A 15946-nucleotide genomic window follows, 5' to 3' on the forward strand; every position below is an offset into this window, starting at 1 on the left:
CGGGAAGCAGACACACTCTGTCAGTTTAAATCTAGACTAAAAACACATCTCTTTACTGTGGCATACACATAAAACACTTTTTCAATGAAATGATTGTTAGGCTGCATTAACTAGGTCAGCCGGAACCGGGAACACTTCCCATAACACCTGATGTACTCGTGACATCATCAGAAGAATGGCGTCTACTCTACGTCTCTCTGTTTTATCCCGAGGTTTACTGCAGTCAGCCGGATCCGGGCCGGATCCAGATCAGATGGTGGACCTGCGGCCAGACATGACCAATGCATGACCCTGAAGTGTCTGCAGAGACCGTGTCAATTAGACTCCCCCTGAAAATTGCCTCATCGACACAGCATCCTCAATAAACCCGTCTCCGGCGTGATGACTCCGATTGTTCGAATATTCCTATTTAATAATTGCCTCATCGACACGGCATCCTCAATGAACCCGTCTCCGGCGCGATGACTCCGATCTTTCAAATGAAATGTCTGCAGAGACCGTGTTAATACTGTGAAGCTGCTTTGAAACAATCTGTATTGTAAAAAGCACTATATAAATAAAGGTAAAAAAAAAAAAAAGTGTCCTATATTCTGAATAAAAGTATTAACTTCTTTTAAAAAATCTTACTGACCTCAAACTGAGTTTCACAATATAAAATTATATGAAAAAAAATCACCATCGTTATATGCATTTGTGTTTTTTTTTATTAATAAATATATGTTACCAGCACTATTTACTATTATTGTATCTCTCGCTGTTGCTCTGATGCTACAAACACTGACTGATAAAGAGAACATACAGAAGAAACGATTACAGTTATTAAAGTCACACTGCAAAAAATGCTTTTCTTACTTAGTATTTTTGTCTTGTTTTCAGTCCAAATATCAAAAAAATCTTATATTAAGAAGCATTTACTAGACAAGCAAAAGTTTTTGTCTTGTTTTTTGGGGAAAATAATTCAAAATTAAAGGAGTTTTTGCTTAAAATAAGCAAAATAATCTGCCAATGGGGTAAGCAAAATTATCTTGTTTTCTGTTTGAATTAAGATGAATTTACTTACCCCATTGGCAGATTATTTTGCTTATTTTAAGCAAAAACTTCAAACGAAATGCTTCTTAATGTAAGATTTTTTAGATATTTGGACTGAAAACAAGACAAAAATACTAAGTAAGAAACGCATTTTTTGCAGTTTTTCTAACCAATGATAAACATCAGCTAAACAACAGTATTTTACTATATACTTTATTTTACTAGAAGGTTCTATTTAGAACTCTAGGGTTCTTGAGTCAATCTTAAAGAACTCTTTATGCTAAAACTGTTCTACACAAGGAGAATTGTGTACGTTTATGAGCTGCTTAATTCGCAAACTGTAATTAAAATGAGTTGCCATGATGGGAACCCATATAAGCATCTGACAGAACCCTTTATGCTTCTATTCGGAAGCTTTTCTAAAGTACAGAAGTGTGTTCATGCGCGTGTGTCGCACAGGAGTTCAGTGCTGTCGGAGCTGCTGAGGACTCCTGGGATACTGGAGTAATCCTCTTTCTGTAGCTCTGGGACGCTCGCGCGTCTCTCCCACTCCTGCAGTGTCAGGGGTTTCTTGGCATCTTTACTGGGAGCTGAAGAATTTTTCCCTTCCAGCCAATAAGTCACCATGTCACCTTTACCCTGAGAAAACACAAGTCAAGTTTATTTGTTAAGCTTTCTTCACAATACACAGTGTTTTAAATACAATGTTTACAATTGTTTATATATTTTTATATAACTTTGTCAACATTGTAACATTGTATTTGAATCATTGTAACACTGTAAACATATTTGACGCACTGCAACAATGTAAACATTGTATTTGAAACATTGTAACATTGTAAACATTTGAAACGGTAACATTGTAAACATTGTAACATATTTCAAATACAATGTTTGCAATGCTTCAATTTTTACTGTTTAGAATACAACGTTACAATTTTATATTATCGTAACATTGTAAATATATTTGAGACACTAACATTGTAAATGTATTTGAAATATTGTAAACATTGTAACATGTTTCAAATAAGTTTCAAATACAATGTAATATTTTACTTACAATTTTGTTAAATTTGTTCCTGTTTACAATATGTTACAATGTTTCAAATACAATGTTTGCGATGTTTCAAATACATTGCAAAATTGTAACGTATTTGAAACCTTGGTTCACAATGTTTCAAACACAATGTTTTAAATACAATGTTACAATGTTTCAAATTCAATATTACAATGTTTCAAATACATTGTAAAAAATCACACTGTATTTGAAACATAGTAAACATCATAAACATATTTGAAACACTGTAACATTGAAACTTATTTCAAACATGTTACATTGTTTACAATATGTCAAATACGTTTACAGACACGTTTACAATGTTTCAAATACAGTGTATGTTTTTTACAATGTATTTGAAACTTTGTAAACATTGTATTTGAAACAATTTAACATCGTAAATATATTTGAAACAAAATATTTATTTGAAACGATGTAACATTGTATTTGAAACCCTTTATAATTGTAATATTTCAAATACAGTGTTACATCGTTTCAAACAAATGTTGTTTCAAATATATTTACAATGTTAAATTGTTTCAAATACAATGTTTACAATGCTACAATTGTTCATATATTTGAAACATTGTCAACATTGTAAACATATTTGAAACACTGCAGCAATGTAAACATCGTATTTGATACATTGTAAACATTGTAACATATTTCAAATACAACGTTTACGATGCTTACATTTTTATTGTTTAAAATTCAATTTTACAATGTATTTGAAACATTGTAAACATATTTGAAACACTAACGTAAATATATATGTGAATGTAACATGTTTCAAATAAGTTTCAAAATGTTTTACAATGTTCCAAATACAATGTAATTATTTAATTTAAATTTTGTTTCAATTTTTACAGGTAAATTAAAATATGTTACGATGTTTCAAATACATTGTGAAATTGTAACGTTGTATTTGAAAAATTTGTGTCGACATATTTGAAACAACGTAACATTGTATTTGAAACGCTGTAAAATTTTAATGTTTCAAAAACAGTTACAATATTATAAGGTTCACAATGTTTCAAATACAATTTTACAATGTATTTGAAATTTAGTTTAAATTAATTTATACTTTTGCATAATAAAAAATATTAAATCAAAGCATTTTCCAACTTAAACGAAGGCTTAATTATTACAGTAATTGGACAACCGTATTAAATGATTATTATTGTTATTATTGTGAGCAGCAGAACAGGAGCGTGTCTCACCTTCACCTGTAGCACACCTCTGCAGGTGAGCAGGTACCCGCCGATCTCCTCCAGCAGGTAAAACGCACTGGAGCTGCACTGGGTCTTCAGCGCTACAGACAAAACCATACATTCATTTTTGGACTATTGCACTTCAAACAACAATAAATGCATACAGCAAAACATGTGTTGAGAACTGACTTTTTAATGGAGACACACGGATGCGTTTTTTACCTTCGCTGGTCGACTCCATGCGGGACGCTGTGTTCACCGTGTCTCCAAACAGACAATATCTCGGCATCTTAGTTCCCACAACTCCTGCTACTACTGGACCTGAAGACGCCATCGGAAAGAACACGATTAAAACACATTGGATTTATTGATGGTAAATACACTCCAATCAGGCATAATATTGTGTCGGTCCCCCTGACCCGTCGAGGCATGGACTCCACTAGACCCCTGAAGGTGTGCTGGGGCACCAAGATGTTAGCAGCAGATCCTTTAAGTCCTGTAAGTTGTGAGGCAGGGCCTCCATGGATTGGACTTGTTTGTTCAGCTCATCCCACAGATGCTCAACTGGATTGAGATCTGGGCAATTTGGAGGCTGAGTCAACGCCTCAACCCATTCCTGAAGCATTTGTGCTTTGTGGCGGCGCATTATCTGCAGAAAGAGCCACAGTGGTCCAGTTCCGATGCTGACGTGCCACTGTTGGTGCTTTGGGCGGTGGACAGGGGTCAGCATGGGCCGCCCATACACAACAAACTGAGATAATCTGTGTATTCTGACACCTTTCTATCCGAACCAGCATTAACTTCTTGAGCAGTTTGGCCCAATTGGCACTAAGGGGCCTAAAGTGTGCCAAGAAAACATCCCCCACACCATTACACCACCACCACCAGCCTGCACAGTGGTAACAAGGCATGATGGATCCATGTTTTCATTCTGTTTACGCCAAATTCTGACTCTACCATCTGAATGTCTCAACAGAAATCCAGACTCATCAGACCAGGCAACATTTTTCCAGTCTTCAACTGTCCAATTTTGGTGATCTTGTGCAAATTGTAGCCTCTTTTTCCTATTTGTAGTGGAGATGAGTGGTACCCGGTGGGGTCTTCTGCTGTTGTAGCTCATCCGCCTCAAGGTTGTAACGAGTGGTTATTTCAGTCAAAGTTGCTCTTCTATCAGCTTGAATCAGTCGGCCCATTCTCCTCTGACCTCTAGCATCAACAAGGCATTTTCGCCCACAGGACTGCCGCATACTGGATGTTTTTCCCTTTTCACACCATTCTGTGTAAACCCTAGAAATGGTTGTGCGTGAAAATCCCAGTAACTGAGCAGATTGTGTAATACTCAGAGATTGTCTTGACCAGGACCACACCCCTAAATGCATTGAAGCAACTGCCATGTGATTGGTTGATTAGATAATTACATACTAACAGAGATCATCAGGGTCATAAAATGTTATGCCTGATCGGTGTATATCTAAATGTTTAAGTGTAAGATGTAAGATATTCTAGATGCTCATTGTGGACCTGAGTGTATCCCAGCGCGGATCTGGAGCTGGGTTTGTGGTCTGTGGGGGATCCTGAAGGTCTTGCAGACGGACACCAGGTCCAGAGCCATGCTGGCGATCTCAGACGCGTGCAGAATCCCGTTCTCATTCGGCACACCGGACACCACCATATCTGCGTTACACAAAAGCACAAAATCCCTCGTATCAACGTACACTCGCTAAGTGTTTTGACAGATGAAGAGGGACATACATGCATCGCCGATGGTTTCCACTTTATAGACATCGTAGTTGTCGATGATCTCGTCAAAGGTGGTGTAGAGTTTGTTCAGGAAGTCGACCACCTGGTAAGGTGTGCTAGTGCTGGACAACTGAGTGAATCCCACAATATCACTGAGAGGAGAGGAGAGGAGAGGAGAGGAGAGGAGAGGAGAGGAGAGGAGAGGAGAGGAGAGGAGAGGAGAGGAGAGGAGAGGAGAGGAGAGGAGAGGAGAGGAGAGGAGAGGAGAGGAGAGGAGAGGAGAGGAGAGGAGAGGAGAGGAGAGGAGAGGAGAGGAGAGGAGAGGAGAGGAGAGGAGAGGAGAGGAGAGGAGAGGAGAGGAGAGGAGAGGAGAGGAGAGAGAGAAGAGAAGAGAAGAGAAGAGAAGAGAAGAGAAGAGAAGAGAAGAGAAGAGAAGAGAAGAGAAGAGAAGAGAAGAGAAGAACCAGAGATTGAGTCAGTCGAGTTTGATGAGAGAGTTGCATTAGTTAACATTACTACAGTTAAAAGTGTTTAATGGACCAGGAACTAACAATGAAGAGTTGTTATTGTTAAGTGTGTGTGTGTGTGTGTGTGTGTGTGTGTGTGTGTGTGTGTGTGTGTGTGTGTGTGTGTGTGTGTGTGTGTGTGTGTGTGTGTGTGTGTGTGTGTGTGTGTGTGTGTGTGTGTGTGTGTGTGTGTGTGTGTGTGTGTGTGTGTGTGGACTGGTAATCCCTACGTTATGGGGACAAAATGTCCCCACAAAGATGGCAATATCCGAAATCCTCATCCTTGTGGGGACATTTTTTGGTCCCCATGAGGAAAACATCTTATAAATCAGACTCAGTGATGTTTTTTGACAATGTAAAAATGCAGAATGTCTCCCTTGATGGGTAGGTTTAGGGGCAGTGTGTGTGTGTGTGTGTGTGTGTGTGTGTGTGTGTGTGTGTGTGTGTGTGTGTGTGTGTGTGTGTGTGTGTGTGTGTGTGTGTGTGTGTGTGTGTGTGATGGGTAGGTTTAGGGGCAGGGGCAGTGTGTGTGTGTGTGTTTGTGTGTGATGGGTAGGTTTAGGGGCAGGGGCAGTGTGTGTGTGTGTGTGTGTGTGTGTGTGTGTGTGTGTGTGTGTGTGTGTGTGTGTGTGTGTGTGTGTGTGTGTGTGTGTGTGTGTGTGTGTGTGTGTGTGATGGGTAGGTTTAGGGGCAGGGGCAGTGTGTGTGTGTGTGTGTGTGTGTGTGTGTGTGTGTGTGTGTGTGTGTGTGTGTGTGTGTGTGTGTGTGTGTGTGTGATGGGTAGGTTTAGGGGCAGGGGCAGTGTGTGTGTGTGTGTGTGTGATGGGTAGGTTTAGGGGCAGGGGCAGTGTAGGGCAGGCACGTGCAGAGGGGGGGGGCTTTGGGTGCTCGAGCCCCTGCCCTTTTTCAAAATGAATCAAAAGTGCCCCTCTCAGACAAATATCAATGATAATATCGTGGTCAATAAAACTAAATAAATGTAATTATTATAACATGACAATGTATACAATAGTAACGAACGGCTCAAAAGTCGGACAATTTCTGTTGAGGCGTTGCCGTAACGCGTTGCTATGGGTCGCGTGCGTTTTGATTGACAGCTGATTTTCCACGGTTCGGAAGCGGCTCTCGAGCCAAATATGGTCCTTTCAGAGAGTGTGTGGCCTCGCGGGAAAAAAGTAAGCCAATGTTTTTTTTTTCATCCATAATCAGAGCTAATGTGTTGATTTAATTACAAATCTATATATTAGCTATATATTTTAAAGTATTACACAATTCACCAATGCCCGTTTGTCATGTATATACACCAACCAATCGTGATCTGGCAAAGCAAGTTCAAATTCCATTGGGCGATGTGAAACGGTAATTTTCTATTCTTATTCATAAATCGGTTGAAAATTACATGGACAGACGAACTAACGTTTGTGGAACAATTTCCTGCGGTTTGTCTAATTTTATAAATTGCATCACTGACAAAATGGATTTTAACTGACAACAAACAAATCCCTGCACAAAACCACAGCAGCAAACGTCGCATTAATGGTAAGTAGTGTTGAATTCACTTGTATTTATGTATATTGTATTGATACACCGTTTACTATTTCATGAAACTATCAAAGTTAACAAAACCCAAGTGCCACCGGCACCTACAGGCCTATTAAGCGAAGTGTAGGCTGGCGAAATGGTTACATGAAAGGAAAGGACTTATTACCATTTTTTAATATTATGTAGCATTATGAAAGAAGTCTCTTATGTTCATCAAGCCTGCATTTATTTGATTAAAAAAACAGCAATATTGCGAAATATATAAAAAAAATGTTTTTCAATTTTAAAATAATTTAAAATATAGTTTATTCCTGTGATCACAGCTGTATTTTCAGCATCATTACTCCACTCTTCAGTGTCACATGATCCTTCAGAAATCATTCTAATATGAGGATTTAATGTCAATGATGGAAACTGCGATACTCTTTTCAAGATTCTTTGATTAATAAAAAGTTAAAAAGTATATATAATAATATTTCACAATATTAGACTACTGTTTTTTCTGTATTTTTGATTAAATAAATGCAGGCTTGATGAGCATAAGGATATATATATATATAATTTATATATTGCCCCTTTTTTACATTTGAGCCCCTGCCCCTGACGAACTCTCTGCACGGCCCTGGTGTAGGGGGATAGAATATACAGTATGTACGGTATAAAAACCATTACGCCTATGGAAAGTCCCCATATAACATGAATCCCAACATTTGTGTGTGTGTGTGTGTACCTGAAGAACACAGTGGCGCTGACGTAACTCTGGGCTTGCATCGGTTTTCCCTGTCGCAGGTCATCGGCCACCTGTTTAGGCAGCATACCTGAAACACACACACACACACACCTGCTGTAAAACTCACAAACACACTGACGCACATCACTGAAACACTCATGATCAATGCGCTTGCAGAGACTCCGCCCACATGCTCTTCTGATTGGCTGTGATTTGGGGGCGAGTGTAGTGCGCTTACAGAGAGACTCCACCCACATGCTCTTCTGATTGGCTGTGATTTGGGGGCGAGTGTAGTGCGCTTACAGAGAGACTCCACCCACATGCTCTTCTGATTGGCTGATTTGCGATTGCTTTGGTTGGGAGTGCAGTGCGCTTGCAGAGACTCCGCCCACATGCTCTTCTGATTGGCTGATTTGAGATTGCTTTGGTTGCGAGTGCAGTGCGCTTGCAGAGACTCCGCCCACATGCTCTTCTGATTGGCTGATTTGAGATTGCTTTGGTTGCGAGTGCAGTGCGCTTGCAGAGACTCCGCCCACATGCTCTTCTGATTGGCTGATTTGAGATTGCTTTGGTTGCGAGTGCAGTGCGCTTGCAGAGACTCCACCCACATGCTCTTCTGATTGGCTGATTTGCGATTGCTTTGGTTGGGAGTGCAGTGCGCTTGCAGAGACTCCACCCACATGCTCTTCTGATTGGCTGATTTGAGATTGCTTTGGTTGCGAGTGCAGTGCGCTTGCAGAGACTCCGCCCACATGCTCTTCTGATTGGCTGATTTGAGATTGCTTTGGTTGCGAGTGCAGTGCGCTTGCAGAGACTCCACCCACATGCTCTTCTGATTGGCTGATTTGCGATTGCTTTGGTTGGTAGTGCAGTGCGCTTGCAGAGACTCCACCCACATGCTCTTCTGATTGGCTGATTTGAGATTGCTTTGGTTGCGAGTGCAGTGCGCTTGCAGAGACTCCACCCACATGCTCTTCTGATTGGCTGATTTGCGATTGCTTTGGTTGGTAGTGCAGTGCGCTTGCAGAGACTCCGCCCACATGCTCTTCTGATTGGCTGATTTGAGATTGCTTTGGTTGCGAGTGCAGTGCGCTTGCAGAGACTCCACCCACATGCTCTTCTGATTGGCTGATTTGCGATTGCTTTGGTTGGTAGTGCAGTGCGCTTGCAGAGACTCCACCCACATGCTCTTCTGATTGGCTGATTTGAGATTGCTTTGGTTGCGAGTGCAGTGCGCTTGCAGAGACTCCACCCACATGCTCTTCTGATTGGCTGATTTGAGATTGCTTTGGTTGCGAGTGCAGTGCGCTTGCAGAGACTCCACCCACATGCTCTTCTGATTGGCTGATTTGAGATTGCTTTGGTTGCGAGTGCAGTGCGCTTGCAGAGACTCCGCCTACATGCTCTTCTGATTGGCTGATTTGAGATTGCTTTGGTTGCGAGTGCAGTGCGCTTGCAGAGACTCCGCCTACATGCTCTTCTGATTGGCTGATTTGAGATTGCTTTGGTTGCGAGTGCAGTGCGCTTGCAGAGACTCCGCCCACATGCTCTTCTGATTGGCTGATTTGAGATTTCTTTGGTTGCGAGTGCAGTGCGCTTGCAGAGACTCCGCCCACATGCTCTTCTGATTGGCTGATTTGCGATTGCTTTGGTTGCGAGTGCAGTGCGCTTGCAGAGACTCCGCCCACATGCTCTTCTGATTGGCTGATTTGCGATTGCTTTGGTTGTGAGTGCAGTGCGCTTGCAGAGACTCCGCCCACATGCTCTTCTGGGGCCCGTTCTTCGTACCTCGCTTAATACATCTAAGATGATTTGACAGATCCCAGATCTTTTAATCGTGATAACTGATCTCTGGCTAATTTGGTTCTTCAAACGAATTTGCGGATTGGATTAAAATATCTGGATTAAATGATCTAAGATCACTGCGCGTTCTTGTGTTCCCTGAAGAGGGCAGATGCATCGATACTCGAAACCATGATCAGCATTGCAGCGATTGGCTGGCGTCAAGACAGCAACGTAATGACATCATATAATTAAAAAGCCACCTGGCAAAAAAATTTGACAAATTACACAAAAAAACCCCCACGAATTTCTGAACGTTTATAAGGAAACAGCCAAACGACCAAACCAACATAAAAGTTATAATAGATAAATGATAAATGTTTTTTTTTTTAACATGATTACCAATTATTTATATTCACGATTTTATACAGTATTTGTACACCCTTTACATTTTTATTTCAAATGTTGTAATTTAATTTTTAATTCAATTTGAAGCAGATTTGTAACGTGACAGTATTCAAGTTTCTTATGGGTCAAGATCAAATTATCAAATTATCCTCTCTTACGCATCAAGCCACTCCCATAATATCCGTGATAACTTAATGCACGGCTCAGATTAACTGTACAACATGTGTGTAAACCAATAAAAATAAAATTATAGCCTATAAAATAATTATTCCATCACAAATAAATCGCTCAATCAAGTGGCTGTCTATAGTATTATACACAACATTATACATTCTCATATAGCCTACATATACAATATAACATTTTTATATTATTATTTAAAATTATTATTATTGCCCCTGGTTCAGTAATGCACTCTTGTAATAAAGTAGCAGTGGCTGGGACAGATTTTAAGTATCACCTCAAGATGCAATCTAATCCTGTTTACATGAAATAAGCCGCTCGCGAGCAGGTTTAAGCTTACGGACCTGTTACTATGACAACAAGTCCAGGATGAGCTTCGAAGAACCAAACAATCCGAGATCATGCCAAATCGTCAACAATCAAATCCAGCTAACTGAGTTAGCGAGGTACGAAGAACGGGCCCCTGATTGGCTGATTTGCGATTGCTTTGGTTGTGAGTGAGGTACGCTTACAGAGACTCCGCTCACACGCTCTTCTGATTGGCTTATTTGCGATTGATTTGGTTGCGAGCGCAGTGCGCTTGCAGAGACTCCACCCACATGCTCTTCTGATTGGCTGATTTGCGATTGCTTTGGTTGCGAGTGAGGTACGCTTACAGAGACTCCGCCCACATGCTCTTCTGATTGGCTGATTTGGGATTGCTTCGGTTGCGAGTGCATTTTTATTTTATTTTTCATGTCTTGTCAGTGAATTGTGACGTCATTAGTGTTAGATGTGTGTTGTGTAACATTAGTGTTCGTTTACTGTAAAGCAGTCTGTCGGTCTTCTGTTTCTCCAGCATCAGATCTTGCGTTCGTTCTCCGACCAGAACCTCCAGATGTTTACTGTACTTCTCCATCTACACACACACACACACACACACACACACACACACAGGTTTGTTATTATTGTAAGGACATTTTATGTACATGTGTGTGAGAGTGTCTGTGTGTGTGTTGGACTAACCAGCTCCATCATCATGTCGACAGGACTGACTTTGTGCGGGTTGATTTTGTTGACAAACTTGCGGATCTGCTCAAAGGTGGGCCGCTGGGTGGGGTTATTAGCACGGCATCGACGAATCAGCTGATAGCATGAAAACAGGATGAAAGGAGGAGAGAGAGAGAGAGAGAGAGAGAGAGAGAGAGAGAGAGAGAGAGAGAGAGAGAGAGAGAGAGAGAGAGAGAGAGAGAGAGAGAGAGAGAGAGAGAGAACACGTTTCATTACCTGGATGATCAACCATTGTTTGTGTTTCATGAGTCTTTGTTTGTCCGGATTTGGTAAACTGCATTGAGCTCTTCCCAACATTATTATACAACACTGATTAACTGTTTTGCACATTTGATGTGGCAGTTTTATAGATAAATTCGATCATTTTGGAGATTATGATTTTCATTAGGAATTATATATGCATGAGTTCAACATATATATTACAAAAAAAGTATGATAAATTAAATCATGTGTTTTGTGGTATTTGTTGTAAATGATTTATCTCTGCACATCATTATTTTATTCAATTCATGTTCCAGGTAATCTTGAGTCATCTCTTCTCTGATGATGAGGGCGGGGCCACCTGTCACTCACATGAGATCCACCAATAGCAAACCACAACCATCCAATCAATTCCCCACAGACAAAATCAAGCCCCGCCCTACATTTGTTCTTGTTTGATAAGTCGTTTCAAATTTTTAAAAAACGTAATCACTCCTAAAAACTTGCTTCGTTTTCTTTAAGTGACATATTTTTTCTTTTGGTTTGGGTGTGAATGTGTTCATGAGTTCGGCGGTTCACACACCTCAGCGTATTCAGCAGGGCAGGGGCAGGTGCTGTCGGCTTTTCCCGAAATCAGCTCGGGCAGCGGAGGACACCAGGCACACTCCAGAGAGCTGTCCTCCACCTGACACACACAGATACTGATCACCAGTGGGCGGGGCCTATGATGTGATGATGTAAAACTATCGTTCGATGTCTTGCTCCAGAGGCGGGCATATGCAAATGTGTGACATCACAGATGCCGCGATATCAAAACGAGCTGTTTTGGAGCTTGATTAAATAAATGCTTTGTTTATAATGAGGTTCTAAAACGTTTTAATGTCGAAAGATCAAGGGAAATGTGATTTCTCATGTCATGACCCCTTTAACTTAAAGGATAACTCCGGTGAAAAATGAACCTAGGGGTAATTAACACATGGTTACTGAGTAGATCGTTCTCTGGGATGCGTTTTCATGAAAATCGAATGTAAAGAGTTTTATCTCTAAAAACAGATTCGCTTATAATGCTAGTATATGGGGCACAGAAAAAGTACAATTAAATCGCTAGTTAATACCACTAACAAGGCTCAAAATAGCCTCACACAAACACGGTAGCATAATGAGGGTCCCTACATGCAAACCGAAACATTGAGAACTTTGTAAGTGTACGAACAGTTTAATAAGAAGATACTTTATAAAGACAGAACATTACGCGTATACAGACAGGAGCCATCTTGGAAAACAGTCTGGACAAGTCGAGCCATGAACGCTGTGCTAAGTGATGAACTGTGACTTGGAATCTCATTTGGTCCGTTGTTTCCGGAAGAAAGCACTGAACGCAACAGAGAAAATAAATAAATAATTTTTTTTTTTTAAAAACAACGCAACAGAGACTAGTGCTTCCACAGGATACACACTAAAGAGATGGCAGATTATTCAACCGTGGCTCGACTTGTCGAGTCTGTTTTCCAAGATGGCTCCTGTCTGTATACGCGTAATGTACTGTCTTTATAAAGTATCTTATTATTAAACTGTTCGTACACTTACAAAGTTCTCAATGTTTCGGTTTGCATGTAGGGACCCTCATTATGCTACCGTGTTTGTGTGAGGCTATTTTGAGCCTTGTTAGTGGTATTAACCAGCGATTTAATTTGACTTATTCTATGCCCCATATACTAGCGTTATAAGATCATCTGTTTTTAGAGATAAAACTCTTTACATTCGATTTTCATGAAAACACATCCCAGAGAATGATCTACTCGGTAACCATGTGTTAATTACCCTTAGGTTCATTTTTCACCGGAGTTGTCCTTTAATGTTGATGTTGTTTGTCAACAGTGTGCTTATTCTAACTGATCATGTCAAATAGCCGCGATCAGACGATCAATCAATAATCACGACAGACGTTTACACACATGCTCACCGGAACTGGATCATTCCGGGTCGCAATCTCCAGTAAGATTATTGAATAGCTGCAAATGAAAAACAATGATAGTCCGTTATGATATTGTGTGTGTGTGTGTTTGTGTGTGTGTGAACCTGGAGCCCCAGTTTAAAGGACGTGTGTGTTGTTAGCGTGTGCACCTGAACACGTCTCCGGCCAGCGTGGGCTCCTGGCTGCCGCTCTGGGCTTCAGGCGGCGTGTAAACCTCCTTCAATCGCTGCTGGTAGGTGGTGAGCGGCTCAGCGCAGTCCTCGCGCCGGTAAACCCACAGACAGTAATCTGAGTTACAGACAGCACAGGTGTCACGTTTAGTGGTGGTTTTGTTTCATGCTTTTATTTTGTAGTTTGGTTTCTGTTTCCTGGTTTTGTCATGTGATCCCCTTATTCCGTCATGTGATAATCTGTTTCTCTAGTCTCATAAAGTTCTGATTGGTTATTCAGGTCATGTGTTTCTCTAATCTGTTTTATGATTGGTTTATTGTTTACCGGTTGTTCACAGGTGTTTCTTATTGCTCACTGGTCTGTGTGTATAAATAGCCCTCATGTTACCATTGTTCCTTGTTTAGCTTTGTTCATGGTCGTCAAGTCAAGGTCGTCAAGGGCATTTTTCACAAAAAAATGCAAAAAAAAAAACTTGACCATTGGAATTATCTAATGCCTGAGAGCGCTGTCTCGTGGAATCTGCCCCAATATATTTATATTATAATATAATTCTCTTTTCTTTATCATTTCCTATTGATTCCTCATTTACTGTGGGAACTGCGGATGAGTGGCCCTCCAATCCTGTGGTACCCCCCATTTCAGAGTCATGACTGCCACACCACAGTCTCCAGCCATCACGACCACCACGCCAGAGTCTCCAGCCATCATGGCCGCCACGCCAGAGTCTCCAGCCATAATGACTGCCACGCCAGAGCCTCCAGCCATCATGACTGCCACGCCAGAGCCTCCAGCCGTTATGGCCGCCACGCCAGAGTCTCCAGCCATCATGACTGCCACGCCAGAGCCTCCAGCCATCATGACTGCCACACCAGAGCCTCCAGCCATCATGACTGCCCCGCCAGAGCCTCCAGCCATCATGGCCGCCACGCCAGAGTCTCCAGCCATCATGACCACCAAGCCAGAGCCTCCAGCCATCATGGCCACCACGCCAGAGTCTCCAGCCGTCATGGCCGCCACGCCAGAGTCTCCAGCCGTCATGGCCACCACGCCAGAGCCTCCCGCCATCATGACTGCCCCGCCAGAGCCTCCAGCCATCATGACCGCCACACCAGAGTCTCCAGCCATCATGACCACCAAGCCAGAGCCTCCAGCCATCATGGCCACCACGCCAGAGTCTCCAGCCGTCATGGCCGCCACGCCAGAGTCTCCAGCCGTCATGGCCACCACGCCAGAGCCTCCCGCCATCATGACTGCCCCGCCAGAGCCTCCAGCCATCATGACCACCACGCCAGAGCCTCCCGCCATCATGACTGCCCCGCCAGAGCCTCCAGCCATCATGACTGCCACGCCAGAGTCTCCAACCATCAGGGCCGCCACGCCAGAGTCTCCAGCCATCATGGCCACCACGCCAGAGTCTCCAGCCGTCATGGCCGCCACGCCAGAGTCTCCAGCCATCATGACCACCACGCCAGAGCCTCCAGCCGTCATGGCCGCCACGCCAGAGCCTCCAGCCGTCATGACCGCCACGCCAGAGTCTCCAGCCATCATGGCCGCCACGCCAGAGTCTCCAGCCATAATGACTGCCACGCCAGAGCCTCCAGCCATCATGACTGCCACGCCAGAGCCTCCAGCCGTTCTGGCCGCCACGCCAGAGTCTCCAGCCATCATGACTGCCACGCCAGAGCCTCCAGCCATCATGACTGCCACGCCAGATTCTCCAGCCATCATGACTGCCACGCCAGAGCCTCCAGCCATCATGGCCGCCACGCCAGAGCCTCCAGCCATCATGACTGCCCCGCCAGAGCCTCCAGCCATCATGACTGCCCCGCCAGAGCCTCCAGCCATCATGACCGCCACGCCAGAGTCTCCAGCCATCATGACCGCCAAGCCAGAGCCTCCAGCCATCATGGCCACCACGCCAGAGTCTCCAGCCGTCATGGCCGCCACGCCAGAGCCTCCAGCCATCATGGCCACCACGCCAGAGCCTCCAGCCGTCATGGCCACCACGCCAGAGCCTCCCGCCATCATGACTGCCCCGCCAGAGCCTCCAGCCATCATGACCGCCACGCCAGAGTCTCCAGCCATCATGACTGCCACGCCAGAGTCTCCAACCATCAGGGCCGCCACGCCAGAGTCTCCAGCCATCATGGCCACCACGCCAGAGTCTCCAGCCGTCATGGCCGCCACGCCAGAGTCTCCAGCCATCATGACCACCACACCAGAGCCTCCAGCCGTCATGGCCGCCACGCCAGAGCCTCCAGCCGTCATGACCACCACGCCAGAGTCTCCAGCCATCATGGCCGCCACGCCAGAGTCTCCAGCCATAATGACTGCCACGCCAGAGCCTCCAGCCATCATGAC

The 15946-nt window shown here is 43.4% G+C and overlaps 1 protein-coding gene across 1 annotated transcript in view; it reads right to left on the reverse strand.

Annotated features, from left to right (window-relative positions):
- Positions 1-1467: 1467 nt before the first annotated feature.
- Positions 1468-15946, reverse strand: part of LOC307117280 (atrial natriuretic peptide receptor 1) — a gene marked incomplete at its 3' end in the record, with an annotated part of 31701 nt that continues 17222 nt past the window's right edge. Inside the window, exons 12-22 of the mRNA XM_079802068.1 lie at positions 13564-13702; positions 13403-13451; positions 12023-12124; positions 11194-11313; positions 10993-11086; positions 7816-7903; positions 5050-5189; positions 4819-4971; positions 3520-3618; positions 3307-3398; positions 1468-1668 (exon numbers count right to left, since the gene is read on the reverse strand). Coding sequence (XP_079658194.1) covers positions 1468-1668; positions 3307-3398; positions 3520-3618; positions 4819-4971; positions 5050-5189; positions 7816-7903; positions 10993-11086; positions 11194-11313; positions 12023-12124; positions 13403-13451; positions 13564-13702 — 1277 coding nt within the window. The remainder of the gene's footprint in view (positions 1669-3306; positions 3399-3519; positions 3619-4818; positions 4972-5049; positions 5190-7815; positions 7904-10992; positions 11087-11193; positions 11314-12022; positions 12125-13402; positions 13452-13563; positions 13703-15946) is intronic.

The sequence above is a fragment of the Gobio gobio genome (genome assembly GCF_949357685.1).
Source record: "Gobio gobio genome assembly, chromosome: 21".
Taxonomy (NCBI): Eukaryota; Metazoa; Chordata; class Actinopteri; order Cypriniformes; family Gobionidae; genus Gobio; species Gobio gobio.